This window comes from Canis lupus, chromosome 6 (genome assembly GCF_003254725.2).
Source record: "Canis lupus dingo isolate Sandy chromosome 6, ASM325472v2, whole genome shotgun sequence".
Taxonomy (NCBI): domain Eukaryota; kingdom Metazoa; phylum Chordata; class Mammalia; order Carnivora; family Canidae; genus Canis; species Canis lupus.
Genome location: NC_064248.1, coordinates 9,112,126 through 9,132,300, shown reverse-complemented (window position 1 = coordinate 9,132,300; position 20,175 = coordinate 9,112,126). Strand labels below are relative to the sequence as shown.

The 20,175-nt window shown below is 46.1% G+C and overlaps 2 protein-coding genes and 1 non-coding gene across 14 annotated transcripts in view; 1 reads left to right on the top strand and 2 right to left on the bottom strand.

Annotated features, from left to right (window-relative positions):
* Positions 1 to 443: 443 nt before the first annotated feature.
* Positions 444 to 8,249, bottom strand: GPC2 (glypican 2). 2 transcript variants are annotated; one of them, XM_035717743.2, is made up of 11 exons: positions 8,142 to 8,249; positions 6,925 to 7,250; positions 6,098 to 6,256; positions 5,427 to 5,749; positions 4,483 to 4,563; positions 3,340 to 3,502; positions 2,992 to 3,122; positions 2,558 to 2,767; positions 2,324 to 2,463; positions 2,062 to 2,237; positions 444 to 1,339 (listed from the first exon to the last, which is right to left on the bottom strand). In XM_035717743.2, exons 2-11 carry the CDS (start codon positions 7,088 to 7,090, stop codon positions 1,089 to 1,091), a joined length of 1,800 nt encoding a protein of 599 aa, XP_035573636.2. In that variant the 5' UTR covers positions 7,091 to 7,250; positions 8,142 to 8,249; the 3' UTR covers positions 444 to 1,088. The 2 variants fall into 2 exon arrangements, with proteins under 2 accessions (XP_035573636.2, XP_025281843.3); XM_025426058.3 differs by lacking the exon at positions 8,142 to 8,249 and having other exon boundaries at positions 6,925 to 7,683.
* The window catches only part of STAG3 (stromal antigen 3), a 27,661-nt gene continuing 15,216 nt past the window's right edge, over positions 7,731 to 20,175 (top strand). Inside the window, exons 1-9 of one of the 11 annotated variants that reach the window (XM_025426048.3) lie at positions 7,731 to 7,959; positions 8,575 to 8,736; positions 9,940 to 10,042; positions 10,423 to 10,539; positions 14,507 to 14,603; positions 15,432 to 15,508; positions 15,803 to 16,007; positions 16,560 to 16,711; positions 19,527 to 19,600. In XM_025426048.3, coding sequence (XP_025281833.1) covers positions 8,585 to 8,736; positions 9,940 to 10,042; positions 10,423 to 10,539; positions 14,507 to 14,603; positions 15,432 to 15,508; positions 15,803 to 16,007; positions 16,560 to 16,711; positions 19,527 to 19,600 — 977 coding nt within the window. In that variant the 5' untranslated portion in view covers positions 7,731 to 7,959; positions 8,575 to 8,584. The remainder of the gene's footprint in view (positions 7,960 to 8,574; positions 8,737 to 9,939; positions 10,043 to 10,422; positions 10,540 to 14,506; positions 14,604 to 15,431; positions 15,509 to 15,802; positions 16,008 to 16,559; positions 16,712 to 19,526; positions 19,601 to 20,175) is intronic. The other 10 variants (XR_003127531.3, XM_025426047.3, XM_025426054.2 and 7 more) reach the window with 10 other exon arrangements.
* On the bottom strand, positions 13,194 to 13,297 carry LOC112646400 (U6 spliceosomal RNA). Its single transcript, XR_003127631.1, has one exon. It is a non-coding gene; the product is annotated as a U6 spliceosomal RNA (small nuclear RNA).

Below are 20,175 nucleotides of genomic sequence, written 5' to 3'. Positions count from 1 at the left end.
TCCTTCTCTGTCAGGGCACCCAGCCCGCTCTTGGAAGACAGCACTTTTACCCTCCTTTCACACTTGGGAATCAATTATACCTTTTCCTCCCAGCTTTGTGCAGAACAGAAGACTCATTCAGGCAACAGAAAGAAAGAAGGAAAGAGAAAATAACGAGTAGAAAGCAGACATTGTCAAGGACATGACAAGGTAGCTCCAGGGTTGACACACAGAGAACAGGGGCCCCCACCCTGATGGCAGGGGACAGCGGTGTGGTAATATTAATGATGCCTCCAGGCTGCACAGTTCTCCCCATTTTACAGATGAAGGGGTTCAGACCAAGAGAATAGACAGCTTGCCCAAATTGAATGACAGGGGCAGGTTCCAGGAGAGGTCAGAAGCCACTGCCAGGGACGTGGCCATGCTCAGGGAAGGATGCTAAAAGTCCAGAGTCACACACAGGGTCCAATAAATTAGCTGTTTATTTGTAGAACAGATACTGAATCCAACACTGAAATATGAAATGTGGAAGTTTGTGAAGGATGTGGATGACAGAGATCATGAGATGAGTCTTTTTTTTTTCTTTTTGGTATTTTAGTTTAAGAAATTGATACTGAGAAAACACAGAAACAGCCCACAGATCCTGACATCCTATTCATATACACCCCAGTCCCCTGCCCTGCACCCCATCAGCACCCAGCTTTATCCCTTTGAGATCAGGTGCCCCATCCCTCCCCACTTCCAACTTCCTTCAAATCCCATCCCCAACTGCAACTCTAAAATTCTTCCCTTTTTCCTTTTTGAGGCTGACAAATGGCCCAACATAGAGGTTGAGGTTGAAAAGTACACCTCCTTCCTAAATAAATAGCCCCAGCCCCTCCTCCCCAGATCGTAAATGAAAAAATAAATATCATGAACACCACCCACCCACCCACCTACCCCCAACCCACCAATGATAATCTGGATTTGGGGCCCCAGCCATTCACCCAAAAAGTCCCTTTCTCTATCTGTCTGCATCCCCCTTTGATTCCTCCCCAGATCCAGCCAAGCGGCAGGGGGTGGACGGGATGGACCATGAACCCTTCTGATGCTAGGGCACCCCTCCCCTGTTATCTTGGTCCAAGCAGGGCCAGGGCTGAGAGGAAGAGAATGAGAATGGGTTGGGTGTGAAAACCAACAGATGTCCCCCCAGTCCTGCTCCTGCCCTGGTTGTGGCGGACAAGGACACCTCCTCCTCTGCCCCCACTAACATCCCTTCGAGGAGGGCGAGGCAGCCGGGCTGGGGGTGCCACAGCTGCTGCCCCAGCCATCCAGTCATCTGCATAGTGCTGTCCCTCTCCAGAACCGCTGGCGTCCTCATCTGCAGGAAGGAGAGGATCAGTAGGGTTGGGAAAGAGAGGCAGTAGGAGTCAGAGAGAGAGATGTAAACAGGGGGGAAGACAATTTGAGATTAAAAACAGACGAGAAGAGAGGGGAGAGAGAGACACAGGTATATAGGTGGAAGCTGGGAGAAGGGAGAAAGTGACAAGAAGGCAAGGAGAGAAATCAGACAGATATAGGAATAAAAGACAAGGGACAATAAGACAGAACAGAAAGATAGGGAGAGAGAATACATGGAAAAAGGCAACAGATGCACACAGAAGCAACAGGTAGAGGGGTGGTGAAAGAGAGACGATGAGAGACAGAGATGGACAAACAGTAGGAGAGAAAAATGAACGTCCCTCTGTGCCTTGCTTCTCCGGTAATCTCTATCTTGGGAGCCAACCCAATGGCCCCCCACTGGGCTTTCCCACTTCCCTCAGGATGGTCACCCTCCCCAACAACCCGTAGCCTTTTTTGTTGGCTCTCAGAGGCTCCCCCCTATTCTGTAAGAGTGGACTCAAGGAGGGAGACCTATCATCGGCCTTCTACCCCTCGCCTTTGAGGTGAGCGTTCAGTTAGCGAGTTTTCAAAGGAGAAGAGAAAGAGAAGAACCGAGGGGAGATGCGAGGGGAGGGGCTCGGAAGGCAGTGGGCGGGGCGGGGCGGGGCGGGCCGCCGAGAGGCGCGAGCGGCGAAGCCCTCGAGGCGCCGGGGCTCTCACCCCAGTCTTCCAGTTCCAGGTCGCGTCCCAGCGCGGCCACCTTCATCCTGGTCGTGGCCGCCCGGAGCTGCAGCCGCCGCCTCCGCGTCTGGAGGTCGGAGCCCGAGTCTTCCTTCTCCATCTCTGGGTTGTCGAGCTGCTCGGTCGGGGAGATCCCGACCACGGGCGACAAGTACCTGCGGGCAGAGCAGCCCCGAAGGCTCCCGCCCGGCCCGGCCGACCCGCAGTCGCCCCCGGCCCGCCCGCCGACGCCCGGTCTCACCGGCCCCGCCCAGCTCCGGTCCAGCAGGGTGCCGCCTCCTGAGAGATGTCCGCCGCCATGCGGGGGTCCCCGCACACCGTCGTGGGCAGCCCGGCCCAGAAGCCCCTCGCCCGGCCTAGCCGCTCGCGGAGCTCCCACACCTGGGCGAGCAGAGAGCGCGGCTGGGCTGGAGCACGCGCCCCCCACTTGCCGTCCCCCAGGTCCCCCCGCCGCCGCCTCCCGCCACGCACTCACCAGGCGGTTCATGCTGGTGCTCGCTGTGGTGGTGGGCCTCTCCTCCTCCGCCCCCGCCCCCGCCCCCGCCCCCGCCCCCGCCGGTGCAGCCGCCGCCGCTGCCCCCGCAGCAGCCGGCGGGGTCCAGAAGCGGCCCACCTCTTCCTGCGGGGGTGGGGCTCGGCGGGTCCGGGCCAGTATCCGTTCGGGGTTCCCACATTGTTGAAACACCTAAGGCACAAGGAAGAGGAACCCCCCCACCCACCGCCAAGTCATCCGGCGGTGAGAGCCACAGTGTCCCCACTCCCAACATGCCGGTCTCCCTGACACCCCAATCTGTCTCCCCACTTCAGGCCCTTACCTCCACTCATCTCTCTGGTATTCCATCTGATACCCCCACACTGTCTTCCCCCCTCCTCAGGCTGACATTCCCACTCTTCTCATGGCCCCCATACCTGGGCTGACACTGCCACACTATTGTCCTGCAGATACATCAAAGCTTCCGAGATCTTCAGCCCAATGGATCGGGCTGCCAGCTCAAAAGAAAAAGAACCCTGGAGCTTCTCAGCCAGTAACAGGAGAGCATCTTGAAGAAGAGGAAGAAAGAGAAAGTGGGTCATGAGGAAACTATCATATTCCCACAAATCCCAACCTGGGTCTTGGAGAGAAGGAACAAGGTGTTGGATAGGGAAACCTCACATGAGAACAGTCTCTCAACTCAACAAGGTTTACAACTCTCCACAGTCCACCCCAAGGCATCCCAAACACAAACAGCCCTCTCAAGCCCTCCTGAATCCCCTCACCTAAATAGGCCTCCCAGTCAGGGTCCAGTCCCTGGTTTCGGAGACAGCCATTGGCCACATTGAAGCAGAAGCCCCGGCAGGGTGGCAGTGAGGGGACGCCCCGACAAAGGGGACAGCCAGTCAGACGCATCACAGCCCGCTTGCAACCTTCAGACATTGGCACCTGGGGGCAGATACCAGGACTGTGTTATTCGCAAACAAAGTGACTGCACTCAACCAAACTTGGTGCTGGACAGAGAGAAATCAAACATCCCCCCCTCCCCCGCCCCCAGGCTCTCTGTGGAGAGCTGGATGTGATTGTGTAGAGTTGGTGACCCCATGTGGCAACAGGTAAGACCTCAAGACAGTCACACGTCTGATAAGGAAGTTTCTTAGGGGCCAGGCTACAGATACCATCTTTTGGGGGAGAGGGAGGGATGGAATTAGAGAGGCAGTGGGAGGAGAGGTCTGAGAAAAGGTTGAGAAGAGTGAGCCCATTGTGGCTGAGAAGAGAGGAGACTGGGGATGCAGGATGTAAGGCTGAGAGGTCAGGGAGAAAATGGGTGGTGAAAAGAGGGATTTAAAGGCCAAGGCAGGGGCAGCTGGGTGGCTCAGCTAGTTAAGCTTCTGCTTTTGGCTCAGATCATGATCCCAGGGTCCTGGGATTGAGCCCTGGGTAGGGCTCCCTTCTCTGCAGGGAGCCTGCCTCTCCCTCTCCCTCTGCCCCTCCCCCTGCCTCTCCCTTTCTTTCTCAAAAAAATAAATAAAATCTTAAAAAAATAAATAAATAAAGGCCAAAGCAGGAATCTGGCCTTCAGTACCAGGAAGGCGGAGTTATTAAGGAGTCCCGTGGGACATGGGGTGGGGGAATAGTACTTCAATTTCAGGCTGCTCTGGAGATGAGCAGGCAACCAGAGGCTGGCAGGGGTGGGGAGGGCTGGGAAGGGGGTTGTCTCAGAGGGCAGAAAAGGGTTACAGAATGGCACAAGGTCATGGGTCATGGCTCAAGGGCCCCTCCTTCCTGCTTTATCCTGGTTACTGGTGTATCCAGGACTGACACGGAAAGGCCTCAGACCTCTCCAGCTGGCACTTGACTCTTCCTCATAGGGCCTCTCTTCTACCTCTCCCTCCCTGGGCCCTGCCCACACTCAGGCCCCTTCTAACCTTAAGTGCTTCGCTGACCACATCTCTTCCGGTCTCCAGGCCCTGGATAAAGGCCCGGGCGGCCACCAGGGCCCGGGTTATCTGGGATAGAGGAGAGAAGGTGAGAGAAACCACAGGGTCAGTCATGGTTCAGTCAAGACTGGAGCCAAGAGACTATACCAAGGGCATAAGCAGCGGGGATTAGGTTTGTGGAGTTAATGGCAGCATTGTTAGGAGTGCCAGGTGGTACAGGGAAGCAGGTTCAAAAGGCTCAAAGGAATTATAGTCCAGAAGGATAAAGGGGAACTGGGTTTGGGAAGAAACAGAGCAATTGTGATTTATAGGGCTGAGGGCTGAGTGATAGAGGGACGGTGTATCCAAATAAGCAATGAACTGGAAGCCAAAGGTGTATCTCACACCAGAGATACACCCTGCCCATCATCTTACACCAGAGATACACCTCTACCACTTACTGGCTATAAGACCTTAACTTCTGGGAGGCTCAGCTTTCTTATCCATAGAATAGGGATACTACCATCTCCCTTGAAGAATTATGATAATTAAATGAGATACCATAAATGAAAGTCTGTCTCATTAGGCGCCTAATTCATGGTTAGTTGAACCAGAGGAAATCAAGATATTTGGATTGGGGAGCAGTTGGCAGAAAGGTGGCTGGGGCCAAGAACAGGTGAGTGGGTCAGGGACTTGTGTGAAACTAGGGCACAGAATGAGAGTGAAAGGGTACCCAATTAAAGGAGATCAAAGAACACTGGGTTAGGAGGAGGGGACTGGGGCTCAAGATAGGGGTCATCAGGTCAGAGATGGCTGTCATGCAGGATGGGGGAGATCACCAGGTCAGGGGTGACTGGGACATGGGGGTGTTCACTGAGTTGGGGGTGAGTGGCGCACAGCTCAGAAGTCACCAGGTCAGAGGTGGCTGAAGCTCAGTCTTTGGGGCCTCTCACCTGCAGGTAGAGGCGGCGGGGTATGTCCCCAAAAGGCTTCAGAGAGTCATCAGCAGAGGAGGCGAGGCGAGTGAGGCAAAACAGGTAGTCAGGGGAGAAGATGTACTGTGGATGCAGCAGGGGGAACAATCTCTCCAGGAGCTGTGCCCAGAAATCCACCAAAGCGTCATCTAACCCCTCACCGGACCTCTCATAGTAGTCCCGCAGCCGAGAGAACAGGCCACTGAATACGGGGGCGTGCTGAGAATACAGGTGGCCGAAGGAGCGATGGAAGAGCAGGGCCAGAGAGTGCTCAGATGACAAGAGCATCTCCCGAAAAATCTCTGTGGCAAATGTGGAGAAAGGGGTGTGAGATGGGATGAGGCCAGGGAAGGATGGAAAATTGAAAGGGCAGGGGCAGGAAGAGCCAGGAAGGGAAGACTGGAAAAAAGACAAGTGAGTTAGAGCCTCAGGAACTCTTAGAGACCTGGGAAGACTGAGGGAAGGGCGGGGGGGGGGGGGGGGGCACTGATCCTGGAGAGAGCCTGGGGGTGAGAGTGAAGGGGGGCTAAGCCAGGGTTAGGATGCCACAGGGATGGATTAGAGGGTGGAGACAGGATGTTTACTGGGGTCATGAGTGCAGAGAGGAGGTGTGAGGTGTCAAACCAGGTTTAGAGACCCTAAGTCCTCACCATCAAATTTTCTGTGCCGGGAGGCCAGTGTGTGAACCAGGAATGAGCCGTTCTCTTCCACCAGGCCTCGGAAGGTGGCCTCAGTGTCCCAAGTCAGCCTCTGCTCTATCTCACTGGAACAGCAGGTGTACTCCTGGGGGCAGATCCGGAGGTGTTCACCTGCACAGAGGAGACATAGAGCAATGGGGGTGGTGGGAGTGCTTTCATGAAATCCCTTCCCTCTTCTGTCTGTAAGGGGGGGGGGCTACCCTTTCTCTTCTACCTGTCTGGTCTCTTTTCTATTGTCTCTGCCTCATCCCCACCTGACTCTATCCCCTCCTTATTGTCCCCTCACCCATCTCAAGTCCACTGCCATTAGCCATGGGATCAAATAGTAATGGGCCAAATTAGTGATCAGTGTCCTCAGGTCACCCTCCCCAATATTGCACACTCCAGGCCGCTAAGGACTCACAGGACAGCGTCTATGAGAAGAATGGGGATTGGAGGGGTGGGGTTACTAGGTAAGCAAGAAAGTATTATCATTGAAGGGGCTCTTAGAAATAGCGAGGGGGACAGATTGAGCTATGAAGAAAGAAACACGGGGCGGGGGGTGCTAATTACTAAAAAGGGATTCCTAGGGTGGGGGTGGAGTAAGAAACCTATTATGTGAACAGGAGGGTTATCGTGATCCTGGTAAGTTCAGAAGAAACACTACTCTCATGACTATGGCATGAAAAGATTATGATAACGGTCATTCTGAAAAGGAGGAGAGTTATTGTGAACTGGGGAGGAGCCGCCCCCGCCCCCTCCCGCTCCCCCAATTCTCTAGTCTTGCTCTTTCTCCTCACCTGAAATCAGGGCGGGAGGGAGTAGGCTTAAGCTATATCCCCGGGCCCCCAGCACCTGCCGGGTCTCAATGCAACTCCGGGTGACCTTTGCCTCGCTCCCAAGTCCAGGACCAGGACCGGGACACAGAGACAGCAGCAGAAGCAGAAGAGATCGCAGAGCGGACATAGCTGCTGCCGACCTGGTTCAGCAAAGTGTGTCCCAAGAAGGAGAGAACAGCCCGAACTCGGGAATCCGGTTCTCTGCCGACGCACCGGTCCGCCGGCCAGAGAAAGAGCGCGACCTCGGAAAACTGAATCCCGAGCACGATAGCTGGACCAAGCGGCATCTGCGGAGACAATGGGAGCGGGGAGCCGGACAGGGGGCGGGGTCCGAGGCAAGGCCCCGCCAATGATGGTAAAGAGCGGGCCTCAGGGGCGGGGCCGAGGGAGAAATTAAGCCAATGTAGTGGGGAAGCTCGGCAGGGGGGCGGTACTCCGCGGAACTAAGGAGGCTGGTGGGGGAGGGGCGTAGCCTTTCTTGGGGGCGTGGCTATCTGACTCGAAAGGCGGGGCCTTGGTGGAACTCAGCCTATAGCAGTTGAGAAACCAGACTGAAGGGGCTACAACTACCCAAATACGAAGCCCGGCCAATGGAGGGAGAAATTGGGGGCAGAGGGGGCGGGACCGGGGTGGAGCAGGGCTAAAGCAGGTGGTTTCCGCGCCCGAGCCCATGTGACGGGGCGGCCCGCCGAAGAGGCTGCGCGCACGAGGCTGCTGGAGTAGCGTGACTGGAACGTGGCGAACACGAGCTTGTGCACGCTCAAGCCTCGCGACAATTACCAGCAGTGGGACGAGCCGTTGAGCTCGCGCCTGCGCACACGTGCCTCGTGCCTTCCCGCGTTTTTCTAGATTCCTCCACCCCCCCTTCTCCCCTTCCCTCGGAAGAGAAGCCGCTGGCGCCTGTCGTGGAGGTGGGGTGACGGGACAACCCCGAAGGACCCGAAGCAGCGCTCTTTCCTCATCGCTGCCCATCCAGACGTCGCCCTTCTGGGCTCAGTGAGACTCCTCTTGGACCCAAGAATAGGCCCTCTCCCCGCCCTCCCAGCCCTGAGGAGAGGAACTGCCCTCTTCCATGCCTCAGTGGCTTTCTTCCCAGAGGCCAGGAACCCTTAGCCCCAGCCCTTAAGAGACTGATAGCCACTGTTTTGAATGGTTAGGAAGCCCCTCAGCCCACTTACCGCAGGATGGGTCTGAGAATGCGATTGCCTTTACTCATTCAGCGTTTCTAGCCCTGTTCTAATGGCGGCCGCGCCCCAGATCGTTAAGCGCTTTCCATACCATTCCATGTGGAATCAGGCGCCAGCCTGAAAATGAAAGATGGAGTCCTTTTTGTCTTTTGGGTTTTTATTTGTAGCGCGCAGGCAGGAGCTGGCAGTCGACACTTGGACGCCTGCAGAGAGGGATGTCTGCAGAGAGCGACTCCCAACCAGCGTCCGTGGGTCTGTGGTGTCTCTGAACCCCTGATGCCTTAGGGCAAGACTCTTGCCATTTTTTTGTGCGCCCGCACCCCAACCCCGAGTGGCAGAGCAGTCCCCTTGGAGGGAAAGGGGATGGTTGTGGCCGAGGCTGGAGACGTGGTGGCCTAGAGGCCCTCTCCTCTCTCTCCTGCAGCTAGACCAGCATGCCTACGCTGCGGTCCTCCTCCTCCCCAAGCAGGGTGTCCTCCCCGCTGCGGAGAACAGCAGGAGGTGGTCAGAGGGGCTTTTCTGCGTCCTCCAGTTCATCCGTCAGTGTGCCCTATGGTGACAGGGACTCAGACCAGGCGTCACAGGGGTGAGTGGAGTTGGTGAGAACTTGTTGCATTGCGCGACTTTCTCCAGTGCGGGCAGCTTTCCCCTCTGTATGCCTTTGACTCTGGAAATATAAGAGAAGCTTACTGGTTCAGAATAGTGATCCTCTCCAGCTCTACTGGCTGTTTTTTTTTTTTTTGTTTGTTTTTTCTTTTTCCTACCTTGTATGTTGTAGGCAGCAAAAATAATATATCTTTTTCTAAACCTACCATCCAGCTCTTTTAGACCTTTCTTGAATACATTTGTATATTCAACATGTACAGCCTCTGTCCAGAGCCAGGAGGTGGAGGAGGACAAGTAAAGGGTTCTTTATTTGTTTCCTAACAAGTAGTATATACTTGTTAGTTGGTGTGTCATGTTCATTTGGGGAGTTTTATAAACAGATTGGTCTGTCCTTATCTATGAGCTTACTTTGTGAAGGTTTTAGTAATATATATATTTTTTTATCTTTCCAGGAAAAAAAATAACCTCATACAAGATCTGATTTATCTCCTGGTTAATTTTTTTTTAATTTTTATTTATTTATGATAGTCACACACAGAGAGAGAGAGAGAGGCAGAGACACAGGCAGAGGGAGAAGCAGGCTCCATGCACCGGGAGCCCGACGTGGGATTCGATCCCAGGTCTCCAGGATCGCACCCTGGGCCAAAGGCAGGCGCCAAACCGCTGCGCCACCCAGGGATCCCTCTCCTGGTTATTTTTTAATTGGCTTCCTCTGACATATCTATCAGTGCTACTACTGGGGGCCATATTATATCTATGTTATAAACTTAACTCTAAATAATACTTGTGAACTTGTTTCAAGAGGCGAAATTTAACTATAGGCACATATTAATCTCCAGTTTAGGCATGAATAATGACTTCCTGAGCCATGCTGATTTTTCTCTCTCCCTGCTTAAGCGAATATATATATATATATTTTTTTATTCAGAGAGAATGTTCGGAAAGGGTTGTCCTTTCCCCCACCTCAGTTTTTCATTTTTAATCTTCATTGCTTTTTTCAAGTTAGTTTTCTTCTAAGATTTTGTATCCATTCTGTTAACAGTAAACAAATTTCTTTAGAAAAATCTCAATATATTTTTCCCATGGAAAGGGGGCTATAGTTACAAAGAAATTATGATTCATTTGCCCTTTTATATGGAGGGACTGGGATTTTGTATCTAAAAAGAACCATACTCCCTCATAGGGATAGTGATTCTTTATCAGCTGATGAAGGCAGTGACTTTGAAGAGCACCTGAGGCGCAACGTGAAGAAGAGAGCAGCAAAACGACCACTCAAAACAACCCCAGTGAGTCATTTGGTTTTGTTTTGGTTTTGAACCTGGTCTGGGAAGCATCAAAAGAAAACCTAGAAAAGGCTCAGGTGATAAGTTTGATGAAAGGACAAATTTTTATTAAAAAGTGTTAAGGGACACAAGTATGAAGAAGGTAAATTTTGAAGAGAAAAGAATAAAAGAACAGCATTAGGGATATAGAGGAACAGGAATGGGCCTGAGGGGATTTTTAAAAGGAGAACAATAATAAAGTTGACAATGTAAGAATTAGTTATTTCAGATCTCAGTAACTCAGATTCTGCTGTGAAATTGGCGGTTTAAGCCTACTTGTGTGACAGTTATGAGAGCAAGTGTTAATATCACTTTGCCTAAAAATATTCCTTTATTCTTACTAGGTGGCAAAACATCCAAAGAAGGGGTCCCAAATGGTATGTGGTCATGGCCAGAAAGACTCAGAGCCACCAGCCATTGATCTCTTTGATGCTGTGAAAGCTGCCAAAAGTGACATGCAGGTAAAACATTGTCTCACCCTCTGTTTCTTGATACCATCTTACCATCTTGTAGGGTAGAAAGATAAGGGCAAATGTTTACAAAACTGATCTAATGTGGACAATTAAGGAGTATAACATCTATCAGGAGACAGAGCTAAGACCATGGAATGAATCCTTGGAATGTCATAAGGGAGACCTTGGGTGTGAGAGAATGCTTCTTTCCTAAAAGTATCACAGAACAGGATAGAAATCGAGACAGGAGGCAAGCAGTGGCATTGGATAATCTAGAGAGAAATCATGGATATGGGTGGCAGCTTGTTCACTCTTGTCATGTTTTAGCTCCACGTTAACAGTTACATCTAATTCTTCTTTCCCTCCCTGAATTTTTTTCCATAATTGTTTTGTAATTCTGATACCATCTAAAAGTGTAGAAAGCTCATATATAGTTTTAAAGAAAATTTGATCACTCGGATCGCTAATCTCAGCTCAAGAAATGAAACATTAATAGTGTCATAGTATATCTTTTCTCCATCTGGCCCACACAGTCCCCTCACCACCCAGAAATAACTTCTAGAGTTAATTTTCTGTTAATCATTCCACTGTCTTTCATTATATTTTTTGTCACCAGTGAATGAGTTCTTTAAATAAATGAACCATTTTTGTGTAGTCTTCTGTGACTTATTTTGATTGTTTGAGATTTAGTCATATTGTGTACTGTAGATTTTTATAGTTTCTGGAACAGTCTATGTTTTCATACATAAGGAATTTTCTATATATGTTTTTTCATTATTGATTTCTAACTTTATTGCATTGTAGTCAGAAAATGTCTTTGAAACTTATGGAGACTAGCTTTATGATTTTGCATTTACTTCATTTCCAAAGCTATTTCACAGTGAAATGATACTTCTTTGATATTTCTACTAGGTTTTCAGGTTTTTGTTTGGTGTTGGTCTGGTATGTCAATTACAGAGAGATGTATTAAAATCCACAAAGATGATCTTTTTAGTTACTACTTTTGTATTCACATCTATCTTTGTCTTAAATATTTTGAGTGTTTGTTGCCTAGTAAATTGAACCTTTGTTATGTATTGTCACTTTTTATATTTTAAGACAAAAATTGTTTTTTATAAATATAATCCACATTAGCTTATTTTTATTAGTATTTGCTTAATATCTTTTTCTATACTTTTTTCCCTAAGACTTTATATTTAAGGACCCTCTCCACCCAACTTGGGGCTCAGATTCACAACCCTGAGATTAAGAGTCACATGCTTTACTGACTGAGCCAGCCAGGCACTCTTCTTTTTACCTTTTTGTCTCCAGTCTTTCTATGTATGTTTGGAGTCTGTCTTCTGCATATAGCATATATCTAAATTATGTTCTTTTATCCGTTTTGTTAATCTCTCTTTTAACAAGAGAGTTTGATTGATTTACATGTATTGTCACTATTGGTACATATGAATTTATTTCTATCATTTTATGTACTTTTGCTTTATTTTACCTTTTCTGTTTCTTCTTTCTTTGCTTGCTTTTGGTTTTTGTCTTCTATAAGGACCTAAGCACACTTTAATTCTAATTGCCCCTGCAAGTTTTCACGCTGTCTTGTAGTGTTTTATTTATGTCTATTTTCCTTTTTCCAACAAATTAGACATTACTGTTTATACAGTATTTGTATTTACATTTTTATCATTTTGCTTATCATTGTTTCTCACATCTTTAATACAAATTCACTCTCTTGCTGTTCAAGTTTATCCTTTAAATTTTCCTTTAGGTAGTTTACTAGCAAACTCTTTTTTTTTTCTTGTATGAAATGTCTTTTATTCCTGTTCTTGAAAGGTTATTTGCTGGGTATAGAATCCTAAGATGAAAATTTTCTGTCTTTTCACATTGAAAAGATTATTCCACTGCCTTCTGACTTCATTTGTTGCTGCTGAAGGCCAGCTGCCATCTAAGTTAGCGCTGTCTAGTACAACATGTTGTAATGATGGAAATGTTATGTATCATCATTAATATAGTATCCACTAGCCACATGTGGCTCTTGAGTACTTACAAGTGTGACTGATGTGACTGAGGAACTGGATTCTTAAATTTTTATTTGGTTTAGTTTTAAGACCCATATATGGCTAGGGGCTCTGATGTATTTGTGCAGATCTTTTTTTTTTTTTTTAAGATTGTATTTATTATTCATGAGAGAGACACAGAGAGAGAGGCAGAGACATAGGCAGAGGGAGAAGCAGGCTCCATGCAGGGAGCCCAATGTGGGACTCCATCCTGGGACTCCAGGATCACACCCTGAGCTGAAGGCAGATGCTTAACTGCTGAGCCACCCAGGCACCCCTATTTGTCAGATCTAATTTGTAAATGGCTTTGTTTGTAAGTGCCATGACATGTAAATACTTTTTAAGTGATCTCTTTTTGCCTTAACTGTTTTTGAGAGTTATTTTTTTGTGTTCTGATGTTTTACAGAGTGCTTAAAGATGTAAATTTCCTTTTTATGTGTCATATTTGAAATCTTTTGGCTTCTAGGTTCTGAAGATATCTTTCAACAACTGTGGAAAATTCTCTTCAGATACTGTCCCTTTATCATTCCATTATCTACTTCGGCAATTCAATTAGACATCAATTAGAACTTCTCCCTCTATTCTCCTTGTCTCTTAGTAGCTCTATCAGTATTTCAGTTAGTGTCTCCAGGCTGAATTTTGGGAGTCATCCTTGTGCAAGGGCCATACTAATTTTCTGTATCGTTCCAATTTTAGTATATGTGCTCCGAAGTGAGCACCCAGGCTGAATTTTGGATAATTTCTTTCATTTAATCTTCCAGTTCATTCATCTTTTGTTTTGCTGTGTCCAATTTGCTTTTAATCCATTTGTTGAAGTTTGAATTTTATTGTATTTTTCACTTCTATAGATCTTTCTTTCTTTCTCTTTTTCTTTTTAAAGATTTTCTTTATTCATGAGAGACACACAGAGAGAGAGAGACATAAGCGGAGGAAGAAGCAGGCTTCTTGCAGGGAGCCTGATGCAGGACTTGATCCCAGGACCCTGAGATCATGCCCTGAGCCAAAGGCAGACAGTCAACTACTGAGCCACCCAGGCATCCCTTTTTGCCCTTTTTCAAAAATGATTGTCCTTTGCTTCTACTTTAAAGCTTCAATCTCTTTATTCATAGCATGATTTATAATCTGTAATAACTTTAATGTTTGAAGTCTGAATATAATTCCGCTGTTTTTTCCTGCCAGTTCTTATTTTCAGTGCCTTATTTCTTTACTAAGTTTCACGAGGAACTGCTCATTTTTCTAGGAGCTCTATCTGTTAGAATTCTTTGGGCCCCGGGTTACAGGTAGGTTTTTAAGAGAGGAATCTGCACTTGCTTCTGGTAGTTAATTGGGGACATTCCAGGTTCATTTTGAATTAAATTCTCTGATTGACAGTATTCTGATCGTACAGGTCATGTAGATCTGGACTGCAAATCCAGGACCTGAGACCTGACTTATGGTTATGAATTCTCAAGGGAGAATTCTTTTGTTCCCCTCCACCCCCACACTAGTCCTAACAAGCTGGTTTTGTTGCTTGTTGCCTTCTGGCTTGACTATAGGTTCATTTCTCATTCCTGCTTTCATGATGTGACTTTTTGCAGTACCTAGCTTTATTGCAGAAACCTCCTTTTAGATCTCTCTTCTTGGAAAACCCAGAGGCTCTATATCCTATGCTCTACATTCCATGCAGCCGTCTGGACAGAGTCAGGATTCCCAGTGTTTAATAGAACTCTTAGGGCAAAAATCAGCTTTCTTATCTCCCAGGATTGATACCTTCACTTCATTTTTGGTCTACATGGAGTTCTACATTTTCATTCTGGTTCAGCAATACATTTTAAAAGATGTTTTTAATATTTTAATCAGAAGTTTTGCTGTTTCAGTTGGGATAATCATATAGGATTTCCTGTCTGTCGTATTGCCAGAAACAGAAATCATCCATCTTATTTTCCTAGTCTTTGGTGGATGAGTGGCTGGATAGCTACAAGCAAGACCAGGATGCAGGATTTCTGGAGCTTATTAACTTTTTCATCCGATCTTGTGGGTGTAAAGGTGAGGAAACTCCTATCCCTTTGTAATCCTTAACTCTCTGTACCTATGTCATGAAACTTTTGCTACATTTAAATGAGTGGGACTAAGTATTTCCTAAATAAAGAGAGAAGGTAAAGCATGAGAAAAGTTTCACTGATTTGAATACATTGTAGATTGGTAAATAGGGAAGTGATTAGTAAGGGAACTATGTTGATTTGGAGCTAAGACCCTTTGGGGAAAAATAACTAATCACACTAATGTGATGAAGATGATATTCACAAATTTGAAAGTAGACTATTAGACACCTTTTAGTCTTTCTTTCTCTAGATGAAATAATCATTTATCTTTATTTCTCAGCCACTTCCTTCCATATTTTTCCACTGAAGCTGTGGGCCCTCCACATCCTCAGAGGTCATGACCTAATTTATTGGGGCAAGATAATCCTAGGCAAGCAGTATTACAGGAATCCAGAACTGGTGTAGTTTTATTGCTTTATTTTTTGTTGGAATTTTTTTTAAGTAGGCTCCGTGCTCAGTGTGGGGCTTGAACTCACTAGCTTAAGATCAAGAGTCATGTGCTTTACCGACTGAGCCAACCAGATGCCCATTTGGGTTTTTTTAACCATTGTTTTCTATTGCTTTCCATTTCTTGATTCCTTTGGGTTCTCTAGAGAGGTTGCTTTATAATAGATACACAGATTATAGCAGATTTAGGACTAGGATTCAGGTCTTCTGATTCCCCACCTACGCTCTTTTCAGTATATTCCCCTAGCTCATCTTCAGGTATATGTGTAAATGGTCAGTGTCTTGTTATCTTTCTCTTAAGTATCTCATCTCCTCCATTCCTCAGGCATTGTGACACCTGAGATGTTCAAGAAGATGTCCAATTCAGAGATCATCCGGCACCTAACAGAACAATTTAATGAGGTGGAGGAAGACAATCAGGATCCTCTTGCCACTCTTATTTCAAAATACAAGGCCCATTATCCCCCTTTTTCTGATTCTGGGAAATAGGATAGCTTTTGGAAGGAGTTAAGTTTCTTGTGGGAAAAAGGGACCTGTAGGTGTTATCTCAATATGCTTCTAGAGTTGAATACAGCAGGGAATGAGGTATAGCAAAGATACATCTTTACTGTACTATTGGGTTTTGACATACAGAGTCCCTACAGCTTCATTGACGTGGTAACACTTTTCTCATCTTTTTCATAAACCCTTCTGTAGGACTCAGGAGACTATCCCCTGACAGCACCAGGTCCATCCTGGAAGAAGTTCCAGGGAAGCTTCTGTGAGTTTGTGAAGACCTTGGTCTATCAGTGCCAGTATAGCCTTCTCTATGATGGCTTCCCCATGGACAACCTCATCTCCCTGCTCACTGGCCTCTCGGACTCCCAGGTCCGGGCCTTCCGTCACACCAGCACCCTAGCGGGTGAGCACTCATTTGAGTCTCTAAGTGTTCTCTGGGGGATTTCCTCTGTTCTTTGGTCCCAATCTTTTTTTTTTTTTTTTTCCCTCTGTCTTAGCCCTTTACTTCAAGGCCAGGTTTCTCTTACCTTGAACTTGCAATCAAGTTTCTCACTAGTAGTATGGTATTTAAAAAAAAAAAAAAGTGGGTTACAATGACAATTAACAGCTTTAACTTGTTTCCCATAGCTCATCTGGGAATATGCTGAGGATTAAATGAAGCCCAAAAGAGGGAGAAAAAATGTCCGTTCAGGACAGTAGGTCTTCGGATTTTAGGGTTACTCTGCTCTAGCTTTTCATTTTTTACTGCTCTTTTCTTTTTCTTTTCCTTCCTTTTCTGTTTTTGGTGGCAGTGGTGGTAGCAGTCATAGTATGTTTTCCCCAACTGCCTCATTCCCTGCTTCTTCCTCCTCTTCCCACTGGAACCACAAGAAGGTTTTTTTCTTTCTTTTTGAACCTATCCTCCCTCTTCCAACCTAAGTAATAATTTCCATTTCTTATTTTTTCTGGCTCAAAGCCATGAAGCTGATGACCTCCCTGGTAAGAGTTGCCCTCCAGCTGAGTCTGCACAAAGACAATAATCAGCGACAGTATGAGGCTGAACGAAATAAGGGGCCAGGACAGAGAGCACCTGAGAGGCTAGAGAGCCTGTTGGAGAAGCGCAAAGAAGTAAGAAATGTTTCCTGCCTCTTCTCTCCCTCTCTCCCAGTTGCCATCCAGTGCTGCTGCCTTGAGGGCCTGAGGACTTCTCTTTGCTAAGACACAGGCCCCTATGCAACGTTTTCAGGTCATGAAAAGTGGGGTCTGATGGTCTTAATAGAGCCATAATGTTAGATGTCACTGACGCTTGTTTCTGGAATGTATGCTCATTGAATTATTTCTAATTTAGAATAAACTTTAGAGTTCCTCATAATTCCACTTTTGCTTAGTCTCCATGCCTATGTTCATTATCAAAAATGTGTTTAAGTGTTGTGCTTGCATCTTGTGCAAGGAGTTAACTTTTTATTTTCTGGTCAAGTATACAGTCTGCAGGTCATCACAGGAGTACTAATGGCCAGCCACTGACAAGGGAGGCCAACTGTTCAAGGACTGGAAAGCAATAGGCCTTTCACTCATTCCTGGGTTTCAATTCTGTTCCAATTACCTACTAGTTCCGTGGCCTTATGTAACCTCTAAGCTTCCATTTCCTTTTCTGTAAAAAGGGAATAATTCTACCTTTTTATGAAGATTAAATGAGATGGTGAGTGAATTGCCTAGTCTGGCACATTGTAGGTGCTTGCTTTATCCTTTCAAACTTAAAGACCACTGGAGGATGTAAGCTCTAACAAAATCTTTTACACTGATTAAACCTTCAAACAGTTATGTATGTCATGCGACCCTGATTTTCCCCCTACCCTCCTATACTGTCTGAGACTCCCCCAGCATGAGGTTGGCAGGACTCCCCATGTCTTAACTGCACTGTTTTCCCATCCCTCACCAAGGTCTCTTCCAAAATAAGCCTTTCTTAACTCTCATTGTTTTCAATGTCAGTATGATCTTAAACCTTATATATGTTAGGTCTTAAATGGTGTCTACCACATGAATCTCTTTTGACTTGTCTAGGTTCTTCAGTTATTATTTGTCTTTTGGCTTTTAATTTATCTTATTTTATTTTTTAAGATTTTATTTATTCATGAGAGACACAGAGAGGCAGAGACATGAGACACAGGCAGAGAGAGAAGCAGGCTCCATGCAGGGAGCCTGATGTGGGACTCGATCCCGGAACTCCAGGATCCCTTGGCCCTGGGCCAAAGGGAGGCACTCAACCACTGAGCCACCCAGGCATCCCTGTTTTTTGGCTTTTAATCTCTTCCTCCCTACTGTTTTCTTATAAATGTGTGTAGATCTTTGATCTTCCTTTTACTCTTCTTCTCTGTGAACTACTCCATCTCTGTCCTTCCTCTTAGTATTTCTTAATATCCAACTGAATTCTTTTTTTGCTACCTAGCTTCTATATCCCCATTTTTCTTTGAAATTATTCTCTCCAAACCAGTGACTTCCTAATCCATATGGTCAGTGGTCTTTTCTCAATCTCCTTTATCCAAACTTCTGTAGAATTTGGTGGTAGTGGCATACTTTTCTCCTTTTCTCCATCCCTTTTTTCCTTCATTTTAAAAAACATTTATTTGAGAGAGCATGCATGTGTGAGTGGCAGGGAAGGGCAGAAGGAGGGGGTAGGAGGAGAGAGAGGGAGAATCCTCCAGCAGACTCCTTGCTGAGCACAGAGCCCAACACAGGACTCTATCCCAGGATCCTGAGATCTTGATCTGAGTAAATCAAGAGCTAGCCGATTAACCAATTGAGCCATCTAAGTGCCCCTTCCTTTTCAATATGAAATTTTCTAAATGTTGTGAGAAGTAGAGACACTGGTAGAGTGAACACTGTATACAAATTATTTAGATTTAACAACTAATATTTCACTATATTGCCTCATCCAGTTTGAGATTTTATATTAAATTATGGACATTGGTATTTCCACCTAAAACTTAAAACACGTACTTTACCAGATACAAAAATAATTCATCTAAAAAATGATCCCCCCCAAAAATGATCTCCACATTAGCCCAATGCCATTTTCACATTCAAAAATATTAATAATTATTTCTTAATATTTTCCAATCCAGGTCATATTTAAATTTCCTGATATGTCCGAAAAATGCCTTTTATAGTTGATTAATTCCATCCATGATTTAAATTAAGGATTATGCACCTTATTTATTATATTTCTTACGTCTGTCATAATCTTGTGTAGAACCTCTGCCTCCCCCATTTTCCCCCAGTATGTTGATTTATTGAAGAGGTAGCGTCAATTGTCTTAAAGAATGTTCTAACCCCGCTTCCTTGTTGTTCTTGTCATTCTCTTTATAATTCTGCTTCCTTGATATCTATCATTCATCTAATCCAGGGTTCCCAACAATGGCACTATTGACATGGGGGCTGTCCTGCCTTTGCGGGATATTTAACAGCATCCCTGGCCTCTATCCACTAAATGGCAGTAGTACCCCCTCCCAGTCTTAACCACCAAAAATGTTTTCAGAAGTTGCTAAATGTTCGTTCCCTGAGGGGCTCCCAGTTGAGTACCATTGGTCTAATCTCTTATTTTTTTGTTTTTTATTAGTTCTACTTTTTCTGTTAAACTGCATTTATTAAAAATTCATTTTCTCAGTTGTTAGTCAAAAATGTATATAACTGCCAGCTAGTATCTCTGGATAGTCAAAGATAGCCAGAATAACCAGATCCAGAGGGGAGATATTATTTTTTCCAAATACAAAGAAACCTCTGACGCATTAGTTGACTCTATAGCTTCTTCTAGAATTAGAAGGTTTTCAGGGGTTCAGACTGTGTCCTGTAATAAATAGGAAGTAGATGGGAGTCATACTTTATTTTTATGGCCTTAGGCCATTGGAACATGAGAAAGATCGACCTGTTCTTCCCTGTCCTCCAGCTCCAGGAGCATCAAGAGGAGATTGAGGGGATGATGAATGCCCTCTTCAGGGGTGTCTTTGTGCACCGGTACAGGTGAGTGAATGGGCTCCCCTTGTTGAAGTAGCTGGTCCTTGGTTATAGAATCTGTAAAAAGTAGCAAGGCCCCCACCCTGACCCTGGTTATTTGGTTAGTTCTAGCGCTAATGCAGCTGGAGCAAAAACTGTGACAACAGATGTTTTGAATTCGTGAAGTTTAGTTCATCCCCAACTACAAAGACTCTTGTAAGCTCTTTTGAGAGAGAAAATAACAGAATAAGGCATTGTCGATATTATTTTGCACCAGCTTTGCGGAGGACCTTCCCTTCCTCATCTTCCCGGGACTGGAGACCTGAGAGGACAAGAGCAAAGAGCCAAACGGCAGGCCTTTTCCTAACCCAGCCTGCTGTGTCACTGTGCTAAAGGCAGGGGAGGTCTACACTGTTTAAAAGAACTGGTGGAATTAAGTTAAAAATAGTGTCCATATTTTTTTCCTCAGTCTTAACAAGATTTCAACCTCTGCCTTTCCAAGAACTCTTCAGCTGATTTAATCTTCTCTTCAAGTGAAAGTTTAGCCAATGGTTAGATTAACTTCCAAAATCAGTTTTAAAGGGGGCAGGGAGGATAAGCTC

Excerpts from the sequence above, each read along its gene's own strand:
- GPC2 (XM_035717743.2), bottom strand. The coding sequence starts at position 7,090 with ATGTCCGCTCTGCGATCTCTTCTGCTTCTGCTGCTGTCTCTGTGTCCC. Across the intron at positions 4,564-5,426 it reads CCCGCCGCCTCTACCTGCAG|ATAACCCGGGCCCTGGTGGC; the intron begins GTGAGAGGCCCC and ends CCTCTATCCCAG. Across the intron at positions 2,238-2,323 it reads ACCGGAGCTGGGCGGGGCCG|GTACTTGTCGCCCGTGGTCG; the intron begins GTGAGACCGGGC and ends CTCTGCCCGCAG.